At 37.9% G+C, this 21,068-nt stretch overlaps 1 protein-coding gene and 2 pseudogenes across 13 annotated transcripts in view; 1 reads left to right on the top strand and 2 right to left on the bottom strand.

The window, feature by feature from the left end:
- Positions 1-21,068, top strand: part of UBR3 (ubiquitin protein ligase E3 component n-recognin 3) — a 179,641-nt gene that overhangs the window by 18,966 nt on the left and 139,607 nt on the right. For 9 of the 13 annotated variants that reach the window (XM_059704152.1, XM_059704159.1, XM_059704158.1 and 6 more), the window contains exons 2-3: positions 15,471-15,610; positions 18,217-18,375. In XM_059704152.1, coding sequence (XP_059560135.1) covers positions 15,471-15,610; positions 18,217-18,375 — 299 coding nt within the window. Of the gene's footprint in view, positions 1-2,592; positions 2,776-15,470; positions 15,611-18,216; positions 18,376-21,068 lie in introns of those variants that run through there. The other 4 variants (XM_059704151.1, XM_059704163.1, XM_059704161.1 and 1 more) reach the window with 3 other exon arrangements.
- Positions 2,464-3,098, bottom strand: LOC132238764 (large ribosomal subunit protein P1-like; annotated as a pseudogene).
- Positions 17,813-17,905, bottom strand: LOC132239014 (U2 spliceosomal RNA; annotated as a pseudogene).

Raw genomic sequence — 21,068 nt, 5'->3', positions numbered from 1 at the left:
TTGTTCTTTCTCAAGATTGCTTGGGCTCTTTAGGGTTTTTGTGGTTTCATGTGAACTTTAGTTTTTTTTCTATTTCTGTGAAAAATGCTATTGGAATTTTGATAGGGATTGCATTGAATTTGTTGGTTGCTTTGGGTAGTATGGAGATCTTAACATCCATGAACACAGGATATCTTTCCATTTATTTGTGTCTTATTTCATTAGTATTTTATAGTCTTCAGTGCATAGAGTTTTCACCTCCTTGGTTAAAATTATTCTTATGTATTTTATTATTTTTAATGCTACTGTAAATTGAATTTTTTTCTTAACTTCTTTTTCAGGTAGTTCATTATCTATATATATAAAAGCCTAAGCGACCATTCGACCGTTTGGTAGCTATGATGCGCACTGACCACCAGGGGGCAGACACTCAACGCACAGGCGTGGAAACATGGAACAGACTGATGAATCTCAGAGTGAAGGGGGGGAGGGTGAGAAGAGATTAACCAAAGATCTTACATGCATACTAGAGGCCTGGTGCATGGATTCATGCGCCGGTGGGGTCCCTCTGCCTGGCCTGTGGGGATTGGGCCAAAACCGGCAGTCTGACATTCTCTGAGGGGTCCCAGATTATGAGAGGACGCAGGCCAGGCTGAGGGACCCCACTAATGCACAAATCCATGCACCGGGCCTCTAGTTAGTATATAAAAATGCAGTTGAATTTTGATGTTGATTTTTTAATATTCTAACAGATTTTTGGTATGGTTTTTAAGATTTTCTGATATAATGTCATCTCATAAGCAGAGACAGTTTTACTTTTTCCTTTCTAATTTGGATACCTTTTATTTCTTTTTCTTCCCTAGCTACTCTGGCAAGGACTTCCAGTGCTGTGCTGAATAGATGTGGGGAGAGAGGGCACCCTGGTCTTCTTTCTAATCTTAGAAGAGAAGCTTTCAGTTTTTCAATATTAAGTATGATTTTAGCTGTGGCTTGTCATATATGGCCTTTAAAATGTTGAGGTGTATTCTCTCTGTCCCCAGTTGCTGATAATTTTTTTTTTTAAACCATGATTGGATGTTGAATTCTGCCAAATGCTTTTTCTGTAACTGTTAAGATTATCATATAAATTTTACCCTTCATTTTGTTAATCTGGTGTGTTACATTGATAGGTTTCTGTATGTTGAACCAGGGATAAATCTTACATGACCTTTTAATGTGTTGTTTAACTTGGTTTGTTAGCATTTGTTTTTGAGAATTTTTACATTAATAGTCATCAAGGATGTTGACCTTTAATATTCTTTTCCTCTTGTGTCCTTATATTGCTTTGGTATCAACATAAGCAGCATTTCCTCCTCTTTCAATATTTTGAAAGAGTGTGAGAAGGATTAGAGTTAATTCTTCTTTTAAGTGTTTTATGAAATTCATCAGTGAAGTTATCTGGTCCTGGCTTTTTCTTGTTTGAGATTTTTTGATTACTGATTTACTTTCCTTACTTGTTATTGGTCTATTTAGGTTTTTTATTTTTTTTTCATTCATTTATTCTTTTTTTTAAAAAATATATTTTATTGATTTTTTACAGAGAGGAAGGGAGAGGGATAGAGAGTTAGAAACACCGATGAGAGAGAAACATCGATCAGCTGCCTCCTGCACACCCCCTACTGGGGATGTGCCTGCAACCAAGGTACATGCCCTTGACCGGAATCGAACCTGGGACCCTTCAGTCCCCAGGCCAACGCTCTATCCACTGAGCCAAACCAGTTAGGACCATTCATTCATTCTTATTAGATTGTTTGTTTTGAGGAATTTACCCATTTCTTTGAGGTTATCCAATTTGTTGGAGTATGATAGTTCATAGTAGTCTCCTATGATCCTTTGTATTTCTGTGGTATCAGTTGTAATGATCCTTTGTATTTCTGTGGTATCAGTTGTAATTTTTCTTCTTTAATTTATAGTTTTATCAATCGAATCATCTTGCTTTTCCTCTTATTTAGTCTAGCTAAGGATTTGTCTTTTAAAAAAAAGTCAACTCCTAGTTTTATTGATCTTTTCTGTTTCTTTGTTTATTTTTGCTCTATTCTTTTTTCCATCCTATTGGTAATTTGGGCTTATTTTTTTCATTTTCTAGTTCCTTACTGTGTCAAGTTAGGGTGTTCATTTGAGATCTTGCTTATTTTTTAATGTAGACCTTTATGAATGATACGAATTTTCCTTTTAGAATGTCTTTTACTTCATCCCATAGGCTTTGGTTTGTATTACTTTAAGATATTTTTACATTTTCCTTTTGATTTCTTCTTTGACCCATTAGTTTAGGAGTGTGTTAATTTCCACATATTTGTGAGTATTCCAGTTTTCCTCTTTTTATTGATTTATAGTTTAATAACCTATGGTTTCAGAAAAGCTGTCTGATATAATTTCAATCTTCTTGACCTTTTTTTTTTCTTTAAACAGAGTTCAGCTTTTTATTGAATGTGTTACAAAAGAAGTTTAGTCAAAAAGACCAAAACCCATGTCATCATCATACTCCTCATATTCTTCTTTCTTTGCTTCCACTTTCTTTTCTTCAGCTGAGGCAGCAGTGGTGGAGGGGGCAGGATCTTCTGCTGGTAAAGCACTAGTTGCTGGGGCAGGTCCACCAGGCCCTACATTGCAGATGAGACTCCCAATGTCGACATTGGTCAGAGTCTTTGCAGACAAGCCTGGCCAGAAAGGTTCAACATTTACACCAGTTGCTTTAATGAGAGCATTGATCTTATCATCCATCACTGTCACTGCTGGATAAGGGCTGAGTAGATGCAGGTGAGTTCCAAGACCGTGGTGTGGGCGAGTGCTGCCAGGGGTGGTGTGCTAATTGCTGGATGAAGTGAGGGTCTCACCCCAACACAGCCTTAGCTTCTTTGGAAGGACCGAGCACCTTACCAGCGGCTGGGGAAAGGACGTCTTGACCTTTTCAAGACTTGTTTTATGGCCTTACATATGATCTTTCTTTGAGAATGTCCTGTTTCATTCTTGAGACTAATATATATTCTGTTGGATGTTCTGTAAAGGTCTGTTAGGTTCATTTGGTCTGTAGTGTTGTTCCAAATTGCTGTTAACTTATTAATATCCTCTTTGGATATCATTGTTGAGAGTGGTATATTGTAGTCCCCTACGATTTTGTATTAATTTTTATTTCTCCTTCCAGTTGTGTTAGTATTTTTATTTATTTATTTTGGTGCTCTGATGTTGAATGCATAAATATTTAAAATTGTTATATCTTCTTGATGAATTGACCCCTTTATCATAATGTAATATCTTTCCTTGTCTCTTGTCACCATTTTTGAATTAAAGTCTATCATGTCTGATATAAGTATAGCCACTCCTGCTCTCTTTTGGTTACATTTGCTTGGAATATTTTTTTCCATCCTTTAACTTTTAGCCTATCCACATTCATAAAGCTAAAGCGAATCTCTTGTAGGCAGCATATCATTGGATCTTATTGTTATTTTTTTATTCATTCAGCTGCTCTATATCTTTAGATTGGAGAATTTAATCCATTTATATTTAAAGTATTTATTGATAGGTAAGGACTTACTATTGCCATTTTGTTGTTTTCTCACTGTTTTTTAGGTCCTTTGTTCCTTTCTTCCTCTCTCACTGTCTTTCTTGGTCATTTGGTGACTTTTTTGTGGAGGCACAAGACTACATATTGTCGAATTTGGAACTGAATTTATGACTTGACTCCTTTCTTTTTTTTTTTTTTTTAATATATTTTATTGATTTTTTTACAGAGAGGAAGGAAGAGGGATAGGGAGTTAGAAACATCGATGAGAGAGAAACATCAATCAGCTGCCTCCTGCACACTCCCCACTGGGGATCGAGCCTGCAACCAAGGTACATGCCCTTGACTGGAATCGAACCTGGGACCCGGGACCCTCTATCCACTGAGCCAAACCGGTCAGGGCGACTCCTTTCTTTATTCTATAGTTTATTTAATTGTATTTATCATTAACTAGAGGCCTGATGCACGAAATTTGTGCAAGGGGCTTGGCCCCTCCCTGCTGCTGTGGTGGCTGCCTTTGCCTCGGCTGGCCTCTGTGGCCGCCTCTGCCTCAGCCCCCGCCGCCACAGCTTCCTCCAGAAGGTCGTCTGGAAGGACATCCGGTCTAATTAGCATATTATGCTTTTATTATCATAGATGTGTATATCTAACCTCTAGAATGTAAGCTCCCTAAAGGCTGGATACACTTTGCTTATTTAAATTAAAAAAAAAAGTATTTTATTGAGTTCTTACAGAGAGGAAGGGAGAGGGATAGAGAGTTAGAAACATCGATCAGCTGCCTCCTGCACACCCCCTTACTGGGGATGTGCCCACAACCAAGGTACATGACCTTGACCGGAATCGAACCTGGGACCCTTCAGTCCACAGGCTGACGCTCTATCCACTGAGCCAAACCGTTTAGGGCGATTATTTAAATTTTATAGTAAGTTTTAATATCTGGTAAAGCTACTTCAACTTCATAACTTATTTTTCAGAATTTTCTTAGCTATTGTTACTTTTCCATACAAACTTTACAACCAACTTGTTTATTCCTTATTGGCATTTTTACTGAGATTCATATTAAATTTATAGATTAGTTTAGGTTAATAATGTATATTTTTATGGTATATCTTTTGTGATTTTCAGGAGTTTATTATTATCCTTTCTTTTTCTTTTTCTTTTTTTTTTCATTGTTGACAGTATTACAGATGTTCCCTATTTCCTCCCCTTTGCCCCCATCCACCCAGTCCTGCCCTGGGTCTTTACCACACTATTGTCTGTGTCCATGAACTATTTCAGGAGTTTTAAAACAATTTTATCAGATAGGTTTGTCATTTAGTGTTTCTAAGATTGTCCCTTCTATAAAATTAAGAGAACAGATTATTTTTAGGATTTTTTAGTTTGGGGCAACTCTCTAGGGATCTCTGTTATTATTTTAAATTATGTGCAAAGTAGTGTATATATGTGTAATATGTGCTAAGTTGGGAAGGGGATGTGCACACCAAAGGCTAATTTTTAGGGGAGCTTATCTCAGATACTTGTCTAATTTTTGAAGCATATGGTTATTTTTTTAAAAAAATATATTTTATTGATTTTTTTACAGAGAGGAAGGGAGAGAGATAGAGAGTTAGAAACACCGATGAGAGAGAAACATCGATCAGCTGCCTCCTGCACACCCCCCACTGGGGATGTGCCCGCAACCCAGGTACATGCCCTTGACCGGAATCGAACCTGGGACCTTTCAGTCCACAGGCCGACGCTCTATCCACTGAGCCAAACCGGTTTCGGCAACATATGGTTATTTGAGTTGGCCTCTCCTTGTGTTCGTACTCCCTTTAAAGACTCAGTAATTTGCAGACTTCAGAATTCTCTGTCCCTTTGCTCCTCTCCTATCCTATTTCCTCTTTCTCTTCGTTAGAGTCCAAGAATTCTGCTTTTAGTCAATAAGTTTGGTTTGTGATATTTTACTAAGCTGCAATTTTCTAACAGTTGTTCTTCAATGAAATGTTTTAAAAGCTTGAAGTAAGCCCTGGCCGGTTGCTCAGTGGTTAGAGCATTAGCCCAAGGACTGAAGGGTTCCTGGACATGTACCTTCATTGCAGGTTCCCCGGGCCTGGTGGGGGCGCATGTGGGAGACAACCAATTGATGTGTCTCTCTCATGTCCATGTTCCCCCCCCGCCCCCTCCCGTCTTGCCTCTCTTCCACTCTCTCTAGAAATCAATGGGGGGGGGGGGGGAAGCTTGAAATAAAATAAAATTTGATAAGGCCATTTATCATCTCTTTATATCATTTCATTGGGCCATTCCATTATTGCCATAACATCCTACTTCACTAAGGAATATTTAACCTTCTTAATCATTAAAATCCATTGGGTTCCTTGAAAAAAGTATCTGTGACCTGTGAACTGCTAATATGAACACATTACTTCCTGCCTCATTTTTAATTTGGAGCCATTCTGGTTGTCTAGAAAGCTCTTCTCCTGTTCATTGGGGGAGAGATCACTAGTACCTGATTATATAAACTTGCATTTGTCAGGCCTCTTGACAGTATGCTCTACAAAGCTTTTTGTATACCTAGCCTAGCTCCTTCATGTCATTTGGCCTGTAGCCTGCATATATCACCTCTGTAGAAAAGCCTTCACTCACAGATCTGATTTAAAGGAGCCTAATGGATGCACTCTATAAATCATTATAAATGTTCATAGAGCTTATTATTCATATTTAATTTTTTGTTTCTCTCTCTCCTCTACTCCCCTCCCCACCCAATAGAAAATTAGCTCCATGAGAGCAAGGCCCCTGTGCTCCTAGGGTCTAAGTGCCAGGTGTAATAGAGGTTCTTCAAAGCATATTTGAAACCTGGGATTATTAAACGGGTTCCTTGTTATTTAACTGGACACCCTTGAAATAATTTTTGGTGTTCTATTACATTAAATCTTTGTTTCATCAAGCCTTTATGGAATACTTGCTGTGTAAAATGTCTTAGTTCCCATACTCTGCTAAGCCTGAAATACAAAGTCCAATTCTGTTTGTAGATCTTATAGTATGTTCCATCCATGTTGGACAGTCTTACATCATTTAAATTGGCTCACAGAGCTTGGTTCTTTAGTCTTTTGGCTATTAATTTGTTAAGTCCACAGCCATCTGATACACTCCTGTAATGCTGGTCCAAAGGTTGCTTAGACCATTATTGCTGTCCTTTGGGCTTAGTTCCAGGTTGAAATTTTACGCCTTGAAGCCACTTGACACTCTATTCAAATTGTTCTTTACTCTCTGCCCAGTAGCTCTTTTGAATTGATTTCTTTCCTGCACTGAGTATCTAAGAGAGCTTTCTGTGCCCTCCTTTATTTAATCCTCTCTCCTTTCTTTTCAGCTGTTGAGCCTTACATTGCATCCTTCAGTCTTTTGGCCCAGTGTGTTTTCTCATTCTTCTATTCTGACTTTCCTTTCATCTGTTTTCTCTCCTTTACACTTATGTTTATAGGTGCTTTAATTAAATTATCTTAGGTAACCATTGGTTCTCTAAGCTGCCACAGAGGCCAGGTTCTTTTTTATCTTTTAAAGGCTCTTAAATTAAAAATGGTATCATTTAAAAAGTTTTCTTGATTTTACTTAGATTTTGTATGTCCAGCTGAAAGAGGTTCTTAAATTCATATTTCCTTTTAAATAAAGGTTTGGACCTTAAGGGATAATAGTTACTAACCTTTTTCATAATATGGTAGATGTGGAAATGATATTTGGATGTGACACTGAGGCAACTGAGGAGGCTACTCAGAACCTGCCCTTCTGTCTGCCTTGAGGACTGAAGAAATATATCTCTCTTCTCTTTAATTTACTGGACCTAACAATTAGAAGTTCTGCCTTAAAGGTAGATAGACTTCAGCAGGTCTGAATGCTCTGAATGGTTTATTTTTGTATGTGTGTATATATTTCTTAAGAAAGAGCTATGACTTACATTAAATTCTCAAAGGGGTCCATGAACCAAAAGAGGTTAAGAATTAATGCTTTAAATTTTGGAACTGAAACCAAATGGATAAGTATACTTAATCATTTACTTGTTCTTGGTACAAAATTTTTCCTTTTGGTCACAAAGTTATAGATACGTTTTTTAAAAAAATCTTTATTGTTCAGATTATTACAGATGTCCCTCTTTTTTGCCCCCATAGCTCCCCTTCACTTGGTTCCCACCCCACACCAGGCCCTCACCACCCCACTGTCCGCATCCATAGGTACTGCATACATGCATATAAGATCTTTGTCCAATCTCTTCCCATACCCTCCCCACACTCCCCCACCCCCCTGAGAATTGTTAGCCCGCTCCATTTCCATGCCCCTGATTCACCAGTTTATTCTGTTCATCAAATTTTTTTTCAATTTTTAGATTCAGTTGTTGATAGATATGTATTTGTTGTCACTTTGTTGTTCATAACTTTTTATCTTTACCTTTTTCTTCTTCTTCCTCTTCTTAAAGAATACCCTGCAGCATTTCATATAATATGGGTTTGGTTGTGATGAACTCCTTTAGCTTTTTCTTGTCTGTGAAGCTCTAACTGACCTTCAGTTCTAAATGATAGCTTTGCTGGATAAAGTAATCTTGGTTGTAGGTTCTTGGTATTCATCACTTTGAATATTTCTTGCCACTCCCTTCTGGTGGCCTGCATAGTTTCTGTTGAGAAATCAGCTGACAGTCGTATGGGTATTCCCTTGTAGGTAACTGACTGTTTTTCTCTTGCTGCTTTTAAGATTCTCTCTTTGTCTTTTGCCCTTGGCATTTTAATTATGATGTGTCTTGGTGTGGTCCTCTTTGGATTCCTTTTGTTTTGGGTTCTCTGCGCTTCCTGGACTTGTAAGTCTATTTCTTTCAGCAGGTAGGGGAAGTTTTCTGTCATTATTTCTTCAAATAGGTTTTCAATATCTTGCTCTCTCTCTTCTTCTGGCACCCCTATAATTCTGATGTTGGTACGCTTGAAGTTGTCCCAGAGGCTCCTTACACTGTCTTCATATTTTTGGATTCTTTTTTCTTTTTGCTCTTCTGGTTGGGTGTTTTTTGCTTCCTTGTATTTCAAATCTTTGACTAGATTCTTGGGATCCTCTAGTCTACTGTTGACTCTCTGTATATTATTCTTTTTTTAAAATATATTTTATTGATTTTTTACAGAGAGGAAGGGAGAGGGATAGAGAGTTGGAAACATCAACCAGAGAGAAACATCAGTCAGCTGCCTCCTGCACGCCCCCCACTGGGGATGTGCCCGCAACCAAGGTACATGCCCTTGACTGGAATCAAACCTGGGACCCTTCAGTCCGCAGGCCGATGCTCTATCCACCGAGCCAAACTGGTCAGGGCAAATCTCTGTATATTATTCTTTATTTCAGTCAGTGTATACTTAATTTCTGAGTGGTCCTTTTCCATTTTTTGCCATTCTCACTGAGATCCTTGAAGGTCTCACTAAGTTCCTCGGAGGTTTCTAGAAGATTCTTTAGTAACCTTGTAACTGTGGTTTTGAACTCTGTATCCGGTGTTTTGCTTTCTTCCATTTTTTTCATTTGTGACATGTTTCTTTGTGTCCGCATTTTGGCTGCTTCCCTGTGTTTGTTTCTATGTATTGGGTAGCTGCTAAGTCTCCTTGAGTTGATAGAGTGGCCTTGTGTAGTAGGTGTCCTATAGGGCCCAGTGCCTCAGCCCCCCCCAATCACCTGAGGTGGACATTCTTGGTGCACCCCTTTGTGGACTGTGTGCACAGTCTTGTTGTAGTTGAGCCTTGATTGCTGTTGGTGTCATTGGGAGGAATTGACTCTAGGCCAATTGGTTGTGAGGACCAGCTGTGTCTACAGTGGAAGAGCTGCTGTGCAGGAGACACTCTTATGGGGCAAGACTTGCTTCAGTGGGGCTTTGGTGCTCACTAAATCTGCTCCTTGAGTGTGTCACTTATGGATGTGAAGAGTTGTAATCTGATATGGTCTCACACTGACCACTGGGTACACTTGCTCTTGGATCTCCAAGGAGGTGCAAAGTCAGCCACTGCCTGGGGCCACCCAGCAGGAGCTACAGAGAGATCTGCAGATTCCTCCTCTTTGTATCGGGTTTGGAAGTGCCCAGATGAGGCCCAGCTATGAAGCAAGACAGGCTGGTGCTGGTGCTGGTGCAGTCTTGGGCCTTCTTTTGATAGCTTTGGGGCTTCCTGACACAGCTGCAGCTGTTTCACAGGTTTTAGGCTGAGAAAGGACAGGCCAATCATATGCAAAAGCTGCTGTGCACAGCTTGAGTGGGGTTATAAATTGGGTAGGGTGGGGACTCAGGGAATCTCCAGGGCAGAGCAAACAGCAGTGACTGCCAGTCAGCCCTGCACCTGGGAGGTTCCAGCAGAGGAACAATGAACCTTGGGAGCACCTCCGTCTGGAAGAAAGACACCCCCAAGTTCTTGCCCTGATGCCAGAAAGTCCAGTTTCTCCCTGTATGTGTCTGGTTCCCCCCCGAGTCTCGCCCGGCACTGGAGCTCAGAGCAAGCGGGAGCTTGAATCTCCCTTCTGATTAAAAAAGTGGTGCACCTGGGTGCCAACCTGTTCTGTGCCTCCACACCTCCTACCAGTTTCAGTGCACTTTCTTCTTTACCTTTCTAGTTGTAGTACTTCCACTCAGCCAGCTTTCCTTTGGTTCTGGATGATAGTTGTTATGTATTTTAGTTGTAATTTTGATGTGGTTGTGGGAGTCAGCAAGTACAGGTGTTTACCTATGCCGCCATCTTGGTTCTCTCTAGATATGTTCGTTATACAAAATTCAAAATTACAGGTAGAATTAATGTAGAAAATAAAAGTATGCCCTATCACTCCCAGGTAATTTACACCAAATTTGGTATACATTTTCTAAATATTTTTCTTCTTACATATGTGCCGGGGTCCAACCCCAGCAGGTCCAAGGGGTCCCCAAAGGTGTGGACGGAGTTGGCAAAGGAGGAATGACACGGAGATAGCATTCAGTTGATCAGCAGCCTAGCCAGGATCTCTAGCCAGGATCTCCAGCAAAGTTCTGTTTCAGATCTCCAGCCAGGTTCTGTATCCATGTTCTCTTGCTAGGTTCTCCAGCCAGGTTCTCCAGGTTCTCCAGCCAGATTTGGTCACCAGATTCTGTAGCCAGGTTCTTCAGCCAGGTTCTGGCTAGGTTCTCCAACCAAGTTCTATAGCCAGTTTCTGTCCAGGATCTTTTGCCATGTTCTCTCGCTAGGTTCTGTCCAGGATCTTATGCCATGTTCTCTCCAGCGAAGTTCTTCTGTCTCTAGGTTCTGTGTAGGTTCTGTCTTCTAAGTTCTGTCTCCTGTTGTCTTGTTACATCTGTATTTATACTAGTTGATTCCAATCCTATCAATCTCTATTCCAAAGGTTAGGGCGTTTCTTATCTCCATTCCAGGGAGTAAAGATTATGTAGCTTAAGCATGATTGTTCGTAGTTAAAGTGATTAATTACCCGCCTGGCACTTAGTTGAGGGGTTTTATTCCCTCCCTAACTTCAGGGGAAAATCCCTACCTGGGGAAACAACCTTTCTCAGAGACCTTGGTTAAAACACATAGTGCCAAGAAGGTGAGCAAACATATTAAGAACAGTATGCCATATATGCCAGGTCCCTTGAAACAGCAAGCATGGACCGGCTCCCGGCACATATGTCAACATTTTCTTGCCTATTCTTTCAGTAAAATTTAATATATAAAAGAGATTATTTATACTGCTATGCATTTCTTTTCTCACTTTATCTTAGTCATGATTCTATTTTTATCTTTATCGATCTATCTCATTCTTTTAAACAAATGCAAAGTCTTTTATGGATCTGTTGGTGGGGCAAAATGGCACTAGGTGTTAGACCGGTGGAGTCAGACTGGACCTGGTTCAACAACCTTGGGTACTTGAGTTCTGGCTAAGAAAGAATTAAGAGTCTAGACTCAAAAACTATAAGAGAAAGTTTATTTAGCAAGTCGCAGATGTAGAAGAAATAGGCTCAGGAAACAAGTTACAGAGGCAAAAGAGGGGCCCTTGGAGCGCAGGAGAGAGGCAAGAAAACCTCTCCTGGAGGAAGGGGATTGAAGGAAGTGGGGAAAGGCATGGGAGTTCTCCATAGAGAGAGCTGCGTTGAGTCCTCCTTCTTGAGGATTTTTATCTGAAGGTCTCAGGAGAGGATCCCAATAGAATATTCATCAGCTTTCCAAGTGTGTCCTTTCAGCGTTGTGGTCTCTATTGATCGGTTGGCATCAGGTAAGGGAGGTCATAGTCAATGCTGCTGGTCCTGATATCAGCCTTGGCATTGCTTGTCAGGTTTTGATGCTTTTCTCGTCCTGGAGCTGAAACACAGCTGAGACCCAGATGTATTTGATTTGGGTCAGAACCTCATTGTCCTGGGGGCTTAATGCTTAAGAGCTATTCTCTGATCCTCTTGTCCATCCCCCCCACCCCCCCTCAGGGGGTTTCATTTGTACAACTAGCAAAGGCCAGAGGAGGAAAGGTCACAGGGAGGGTCAAAACTGCAAGACCAGTGATATGAAAGGTCAGGGGGTCTAAACTTCATGACCATGCATATACTAGGGGAGGAAAGGTTACCCTGGTGAGAGGTCCTTGTTTTCCCATGAGGAGCGGGCCTAAGCCATCAGTTGGACATCCTTAACGCTGCTGTGGGGATGGGAGCGGCTCCCGCTACTGCAGCTCGCCAGCCATGAACCCCGCTTCTGGTTGAGCTGCGCTCCTCCTGTGGGAGCACACTGACCACCAGGGGGCGGCTCCTGCGTTGAGTGTTTGCCCGCTTGTGGCCAGTGCATGTTATAGGGACCGGTTCTACCGTCACGCTGAAACTGGCTCTCTGACATCCCCTGAGGGGTCCTGGATTGTGAGAGGGCACAGGCCAGGCTGAGGGACCCCACCGGTGCACGATCCGGGCTGGGGAGGGACTGCGGGAGGGCTCCAGGGCGTGTCCAGCCTGTCTTGTGCAATCCTGATTGGCTGGACCACAGCAGCAAGCTAACCTACTGGTTGGAGCATCTGCTCCCTGGTGGTCAGTATACATCATAGTGACTGATCCACTGGTTGACTCTCTGCCTCCCGGTGGTCAGTGCACATCATAGCGAGTGGTTGAGCGGCCTTAGCATATCATTAGCATATTATGCCTTGATTGGTTGAATGGACGACCAGGCGACCGGACACTTATAATAAAATTAGGCTTTTATTATATAGGATTTATTTATTTATTTATTTTTGAGTTTATTGTGGTGACATTGGTTCATAAAACCATACAGGCTTCAAATGTACAAATGAATAAAACATCATCTGCACGCTGAATATGGGCCCATCGCCCCTAGTAAAGCCCTGTATAATGTTCTACATTCATGATTTGTCTGTTTGCTTTTTTGTGGTGTCATTTAACTTGTTCCTTTATCTCCTTTGTTTCTTTATAAATGGCGGTTAGTTCTAGAGTTGTGATGTCATTCAAATGCATCTTGTTTGGTAAGAACACTTCATAAATGGTGCTTGAAATCAGTGCTGTGAGTTTTACAAGCATCACAGAGCCTAATTTTTTTCACTTCTGATCATACAGATTGGTAAGGATTTAGCAGTCTGATCTCTAAGTGAAAAATTTCCCCTCAAGCCTTCCTCAAGTCCGGCAGTGGTTCTCAACCTTCCTAATGCCGCAACCCTTTAATACAGTTCCTCATGTTGTGGTAATCCCCAACCATAAAATTATTTTCGTTGCTACTTCATAACTGTAATTTTGCTACTGTTATGAATCATAATGTAAAAATATCTGATATGCTATATGTATTTTCTGATGGTTGTGACCCACAGGTTGAGAACCGCTGCCTAGTGGCTTCATAGCATGGGTCAAATATTTCAGTAGGCATCACAAAATGGACATTTTCTAGTTACTCATGTTTTAGTATTTATGTTTTTAAAGTGGTCATTTTTATTTATTTTTAATTTTTGTTAATCCTCATTAGAGGATTTTTTTTTTTTTTTTTAAAGAGAGAGTGGAAGGAAGGGAGACAGAGAGAGATGATTGCCTCCAATAAGCTAAAACCTAGGTACAGAATCGAACCTGGACCCTTCAGTCCATGAGCTAGGGGGACACTATATCCACTGATCCAAACCAGCGAGGGCACTCATATTTTATTTTAATGAAATTCATTGCTTTGATTATTTTCTTAAACAAAAGAAATAGTATACTTGTTTTATTTACATAAAGGATTTTATGAAGCAACATGTACAGAATTATCCTAATTTCCTTTTTAGTCACATGAGTGCAGAAAGAAGCTATTCATTGTTTTATTTGCTGACTTGATGATTGATTAATTGTTTTGATTATTAGGGAACTTGAGCATCTTCACGTTTGTTGGCTATTCAGTACTTCTTTTTTGAATCATTCATGACCTTTTCTGAGTTTTCTATTAAATTGTTTTCTTTTTCTTATCCATTTTTGAGAGTTATAGATCATATATATTAATCTATTTTACATAGTGTAAATATTTTTTCCAGTTTGTAATTGTCTTCTGCATAGAAGCTTTTGATTTATGTAGTTAATTGTTATATTTTATGGGTTTTGTTTCAAGACCTTGAGATTATTTAGGGGAATAGTTTATTTTCTTCCTGGTAACTTTTTTCACATTTGATTTTGATCTGTTTGGAATATATTTTGCTTATGGTATAAGAAAAATCAAATTTACATTCTGCATTTATTTATTTATTTTTTTAAAATATATTTTATTGATTTTTTTACAGAGAGGAAGGGAGAGAGATAGAGAGTTAGAAACATCGATGAGAGAGAAACATCAATCAGCTGCCTCCTGCACATCTCCTACTGGGGATGTGCCCGCAACCCAGGTACATGCCCTTGACCGGAATCGAACCTGGGACCTTTCAGTCCGCAGGCCGACGCTCTATCCACTGAGCCAAACCGGTTTCGGCTACATTCTGCATTTAAATAACTAGTTGTCCCTAAGCACTTTGTCTTCTCCCCATTGAATTGAGATGCCACTTTTATTATGTTAAATTTCCAAATTACATAGCCTGCTTCTAGACTCCATTGTGGTCCATTGATGTGATAACATTACCACAGATTTTTAATTATAATAGCTTTGTACTGTGTTTTTAAGGTCTAGCTCACTATCATTAATTTTTTTTTCATTTTTACTGATTTTTTTTCACACATATGTTCTTCCATTTGAATTTTACGATTAGTTTATAATTAGTCCCATTGGGATTTAAATTTAATGGTATTAAGTTTGGTGGAACAGACTTTAAAAAAATTGGATTTCCCATTTGGTTATATAGTTTTCTCTATTCAGATCTTTTATATTTTTCAACTAAAATAGTTTCTACACCCTTCTTTAGATTATTTCTAGGCATTTTATATGTTTAGTGTGGTTATTTTGTGTTTAGTCACAAAATACCTTAATTGTGATTACTGGATTGTGAATGAAGTTTTCTTCATTATTGCTCAAGTATACCAATCATGCTTTAAAATAAGTATAAATAAAAATTGAAATGTATATACTCAAGTGTGTAAACTTTAAAAATAAACTTCAACTTTTATATCGCTTATTCATTAATGCAAAAAGTTAGAAATAGTTAAGGAATGCAAATTCTTGGGAAATGATTAATTTATAATTAATGGTTTATAAAGGATATAAGTAATAAAATAGTACTTGAAACTAATAAATTGCAGTTAAAAATATAAATTCTGTAATGAGATTTTCTTTTTGTATTCTAGTGGGAACTTAATTAGTATGGTCTTTTATTAGGAAGAAATATCCCTCAGTACCATTTTTTAATTTAAAGACTTGTTAAAACTATATATTCTTTTAACTTGGTGCCTTAAAAATTATAAAGGAAGAATACATTGGCTTTGATATTGGCTTGCATTCCATTTATGGATATTGTAAATAGAAGCACTATATTCTTGGCAGATAAGACATCGCTGTTAATTGTTTTTTTGTTTTTCATATTATAGGTTTTGCAGAAGACATCAAATTAAATCAAGTTCAAATATCCCTTGTGTCCCCAAAGACTTACTCATGATGTCTGAATTTGTGCTTCCAAGATTTATTTTTTGTCTTATTCAGTACTTAAGAGAAGGCTATAATGAGCCAGGTATGTTTAATCTTTTCTTTGTTAGTACTCTTTTTAAATTCCAGATAACAAAGTTTAGCATTAATAACAGGTGAGTTTTTTCGGATATCTTATTTTTGCAATATTTTTTATGAGGAGACTGTGAAATATTAAGTAAAAACACACTAAATATAAATTCAATAACCTTGTAGTTGGCACAGTTGGACACTGTGTGTTCCTGTGATCAAAGATGGTTTTGATAAAATTTATTAGCCTTTTGCACATGAGGAAATAATCATTTTATAGGGTTAAAGTGACTCTATTTGCAGTTATATTGTGATAGAGCAGAATTAAGAAGTCCTGGAAAAGTTTGAATTTAACTTAGATTTTTAGAAGATTAAACTACACTTTCACCAATATCTATAGCTATCTGTCTATAGATTTGCCCTCCTACCCCCCTTTTTTGTAGGGGTCTATATATTTTTGTTCCTCTCCATATATAAGAACTTATGAGAGAGTCAAATGGCTCACTCCCATGTTTCTGGTAGAATGTATGGGTGTAAGCAATATGATAGTGTTAAAACAAGAAAAGAAACATGCAAATTATAGATATTCTTTTTACCTTTTAAGATTTATTCATAGTCTTTTTAAATATACTTTAGTTAAATATTTGGATTTAGCTATTGTCTGTTAAAGTTTTCAGTCTGACATTGTGGATTACAGATATCCACTAGTGATATAAAATAAATTTATTAATTTTTTGTTGCTTTTTACTTTTCTAATGATACCTGCATTTTTGTCATATAAGGGACAGCATTTTGCATTACTTTTAGAGGTTTTAAATTATTTAATGCTATAAATAATCTTAGATTTAATTTGAAACTATGGCACACATTTTTATCTTCTGTATCTCCCCCATCCTTTAAGTGTGAAGAAATATCACATAGCATCTTTATTATCCCTGAAACTATCATGTTTTCTTCATTGTGAGCGAACCCTTTCTTATGTCTACATTTTTAGCAAATTATACAATCCTTTGTTAAATACTTCTACTCTTCTCAGAGTATGTCTTGTAAAATACAGAAAGAAATATTATTTTGATTTAGTTCCAGACTACTCTTGTCTTAGGAATGAATGAACCAGAGACCATCTGGGTTATTGAACTTGCCTTCTGTACAATTTCTCAATAATCAGAATAATTCAAACAAAAGTACATTATATTTATTTTTTCCTACGGTGACATTTAGCAGTTATAAAGGTAGATAACGTAGATACATAGCTTTGATAATTATCTGTTACCATTGTTGAAAACATAAAGGAATGAATGGAAGTACTTTTTTGTCTTAAGATAAACTTTATGAACTTAGATTCATGATGTTTCCCTCTCTCTATAACTATTTATGTTTAGTATAAATTTCTTGTGTCTGTGTGAAAAAAAAAAGACTTTAAAATTAAAGAAAGGACTTGAAATGATCTAATCTGTGGTAATGGAAGTTCAGAGATCTTGTGGTTTTACATTTGCCTTGAATTCCATTTTCATTTCACCCTACAATCCTCAGACCAATGTCAGAACTTGTGTTAGAGCTCTTAGGAACCAAAAATTAAAGTTACTTAAATATTTACTATTTTAACTGTATAAGTCATTGGGGGAGATTATAAACATGAATAACATATACTATTAATTTCCTATTGAGAAAGTACGGCTTTTGGTTTGGGTCTCAGGACTCATCATTGTCTAGAATTCACAGATTATCTTTGAACTTGGTGTGAGTTAGTAACTATGTCTTAATTTAGTTTTGTTTCTCAGTGCCTATAATGGAGTAGATGCTGAATTAATCAATGAAATTGATGTCCTTTTTACTGGGCACACCGGACCCTGTTAGCTCCCTTATATGCATTCTTCTTTTAACCAATCATAGCTAAACTCTAAATCTCTCTATTTGCTTCTTTCTTTTAGACCTCAGTTTCTCCAAAGCATTTGTTTTCTTTTCCTCTTAAATATTCTTTTTCAGTTACTATGCAAGTTTCCCTTTTCTTCCTTTATCTCTACTAGACATATATTGCCTGGTATTTTTAAATTGTTTTAGTAAAAACATTCATGTTTCTGAAAACAGTTATTTTTCATGTTAGTTGCTTTGACCTCCAGCTAACACAGGTCTGTATTTTTGGAATATGATAGAGGATGTGTTATTTGCTACACAGGTTTAAATTTAGAACTGACATAATTTTGTACAATGTATTTGATTTTGGTCTTGTTTTACTTTTTTCTTAAATACTATGTAATTTTGAAATGATCTTATACTACACTTGATCTTAGCCAAAAGGCCGAGAAGCGATTGAAATGATCTTATGATTACATTTATGTATCTGGAAGTATAGAGCCCTCAAATTGAATGCTGCTTACACAAATTAAATAATACCTATGGTATCTTTTTCCTCATTAACCTTTTCTTATATGACTGAATACCTGACTAAGTCTACCCTAGGCTGGGTGCTTGGTGGATACCTAATTTCCACATAGAGCTTTTATATTAACTTTTTTGATTAGAAAATACTGTCATCTAAGTCACTATAATTTTAAATGAATAAAATATTCTTATCAAAATATTTTAAAGAAAGTTAATTATAATGTTAATTTTTTTCTTTAGCAGCTGATGTACCATCAGAAAAAGACCTTAGCAAAGTTCTTCAGCTTTTGGAACCTCAAATTTCCTTTTTAGAAGATCTAACTAAAATGGGAGGAGCAATGCGGTCTGTTCTTACTCAGGTTTTGACAAACCAACAGAACTACAAAGATCTGACTTCTGGTGAGTAAAGTGTTAGAGTAGAAGAACATTAAAGTTTACTTATATTGTATACTTATTAGAAATTGTGTATTTTAGAACTTAAAAGTAAAATGTAGATTTTTTTTCATAAAGCTGGTTGTTATTAAGAATATCTGATTTTATGGATGAAGAAACGAAGCCCCCTAAAAATTAAATGACTAGTTTAAGACCTTATAACTAATTTATTTTGAAGTTGGGACTAGGCTAGAACCTAGGTCTCTTAACTTTTTTCCCCCCTTTTTGTTAATCCTCACCTCAGGATATTTTTCCATTGATTTTTAGGAAGAGTGGAAGAGAGAGGGAAAGACAGAGAGAAACATCGATGCGAGAGAAACACATCAACTGGTTGCCTCCTGCAGGAGCTCTTACCAGGGCCCAGGCTAGGGAGGAGCCTGCACAACCAAGTACGTGCCCTTGACCGGCATTGAACCCGGGACCCTTTGGTCTGTAGGCTGATGCTCTATCCACTGATCAAAACCGGCTAGGGTGTTAACTTTGGATGTGACATAATCATAACTATATTCTTTCTTCCTTCTAACAAGAACAACAACCATTTTATGTTTTCATCTTTGGTATTCTAAACTTTTGGTTTTTTAAAGATTTTATAATAATGTAGAGTTTAAGTTTTAAAACTTGGAATTGTTGAGTATGTTTTTACATAGTATACTATACTGTTATATAAAATATTTTAGTTTTTATACTTTTCGTTTAGCTCAAATTCGTAGTATAATAAATATATCAATTATTTAAAAATCTTGTTATAAATATTTTAAATGGCATTCTTTATGCTGGTTCATAAATAGCATGTTTTGAAAATTGAAGTTTGTCTTGTTTCTTAGTATAATTTCCATGTTTATTGTTAATCATGTGGTATTTACAGATAGTCAGATATATTTATTTCTTCAACAGATACTTAAGTATCCACTGTGTGGTTTGGCTTTGAGCTAGGTATTAGAGCTTGGGTAGAGAAGGTAATTAATAAACCTGATAATCCTATTTCTACCCTTATAAAGCTTATAGTCTAGTGAGTGAGATGACATTAATAAAACCCTCAGACTAATCATAAATTGTAGTAAATGCTATGAAAGGGTAGGACAAGTGTATACTGAAGAGAGACTGATTTCACTGATGGTAAAGGTGAGGAAGCTTCACAAAGGGTGAGGGGAGTTGGGTGGTAATGGGATAGGACTAGATTTCAGGTAGAGGACATTTTTCTATGACTATTGGTCAGTCCATCCCTTATGCCATAAACAACATAAAACTGGTTAAGTAGTATTGGGAGACATTGGAGTTTGTTAATACCTCAGGCATCTAGCTGAGACAGAAGGCCAAACTTAGAGTAAGGGCTGGTCTTGGTCAGCCTTAATGAAGCCTAAAGCCCTGACAGTATCTGCAAGGAAGATAGATTATGGAGATGATTCCTGTCAGCTCAGAGGGCATTTTGAGAAACTTAGGCTTTGCACAGATCTGTTCTTTACAAAAGTGTTAAACCAAACCTTCATGAGTTCTAGGTGATCAGGCTATTAATTGAGAGTTGTCTGGAGGTTCTAGCAGGGGAGCGCAGCTACTACTATACTCTTGACTGAAGACCGGTCCTCTCCTCTGAGGGGAAGGTCATCCTCTTCGACCAAGCGTGCAGCTTCGGGAGGGACACACATGGATGGTGAGGGAGGAGGGGGATACCTGCCTAGCCAGCCAGATCAGCCCGATCAACCCTGGCGATCAATGGGGTGACTGACAGATGTTGCATCCAGATCGCCCTCACATCCATGATCAGCTATTAATTGAACTGTTTTCTAAAATAAAATGAATACTCTTCATAGGAAGATAATAGAATCCAGAATCTTGTATAATGTATCATTAGAATGTTCAATATCACCCTGGCTGGTGTGGTTCAGTTGGTTGGGCATCATCCTATGTACAAGGAAGTTGCCGGTTCGATTTCTGGTCAAGGACACAGCCCCGGGTTGAGGCTCCAACCCCAATAAAGGGTGTGCAGGAGGCAGCAGCTCATCACTGTTGCACTCTCACATCATGTTTCTCTCTCTCCCTCTAAAAAATAAACTGTTCTTTTTTTTAAACAATGTCCAATATGTTATCAAAACAGTCAGTAGAAACTGACCTTGCAATAGCCCAGATATTGGATTTAGCAGGTAGACATTAAAGAAATTATTATAAATATGTTCAAGAAATTAAAGAAAAACCTGTTCAAATAATTATGATCAAAGAGATAAGGAATCTTAGCAAAGAAACATAAATAATAAAATTCTAGAACTGAAAATTACTGTAGAGTGCAAGAATTTAATTGAAAAATTTATTGGATGGGTTTAGCAGTAGATTAGACAAGGTAGAAAGACTTAGTGAATTTGAAGACACATCAATAGATTATTTAACCTAGAAAACTGAAAACACAACAGAGCCTCAAGGGCCTATTAGAATAAGATGACCAAATATCATGACAGGCGAGTGAGAATTGGGGCATTAAAAAACATTTGGAACCCTAACCGGTTTGGCTCAGTGGATAGAGCGTCGGCCTGCGGACTGAAAGGTCCCAGGTTCAATTCCGGTCAAGGGCATGTACCTTGGTTGCGGGCACATCCCCAGTGGGAGGTGTGCAGGAGGCAGCTGATCGATGTTTCTCAACTATCCTTCTCCCTTCCTCTCTGTAAAAAATC

This window comes from Myotis daubentonii, chromosome 7 (assembly GCF_963259705.1).
Source record: "Myotis daubentonii chromosome 7, mMyoDau2.1, whole genome shotgun sequence".
NCBI lineage: Eukaryota > Metazoa > Chordata > Mammalia > Chiroptera > Vespertilionidae > Myotis > Myotis daubentonii.
This window is presented reverse-complemented; position numbering and strand designations above follow the sequence as displayed.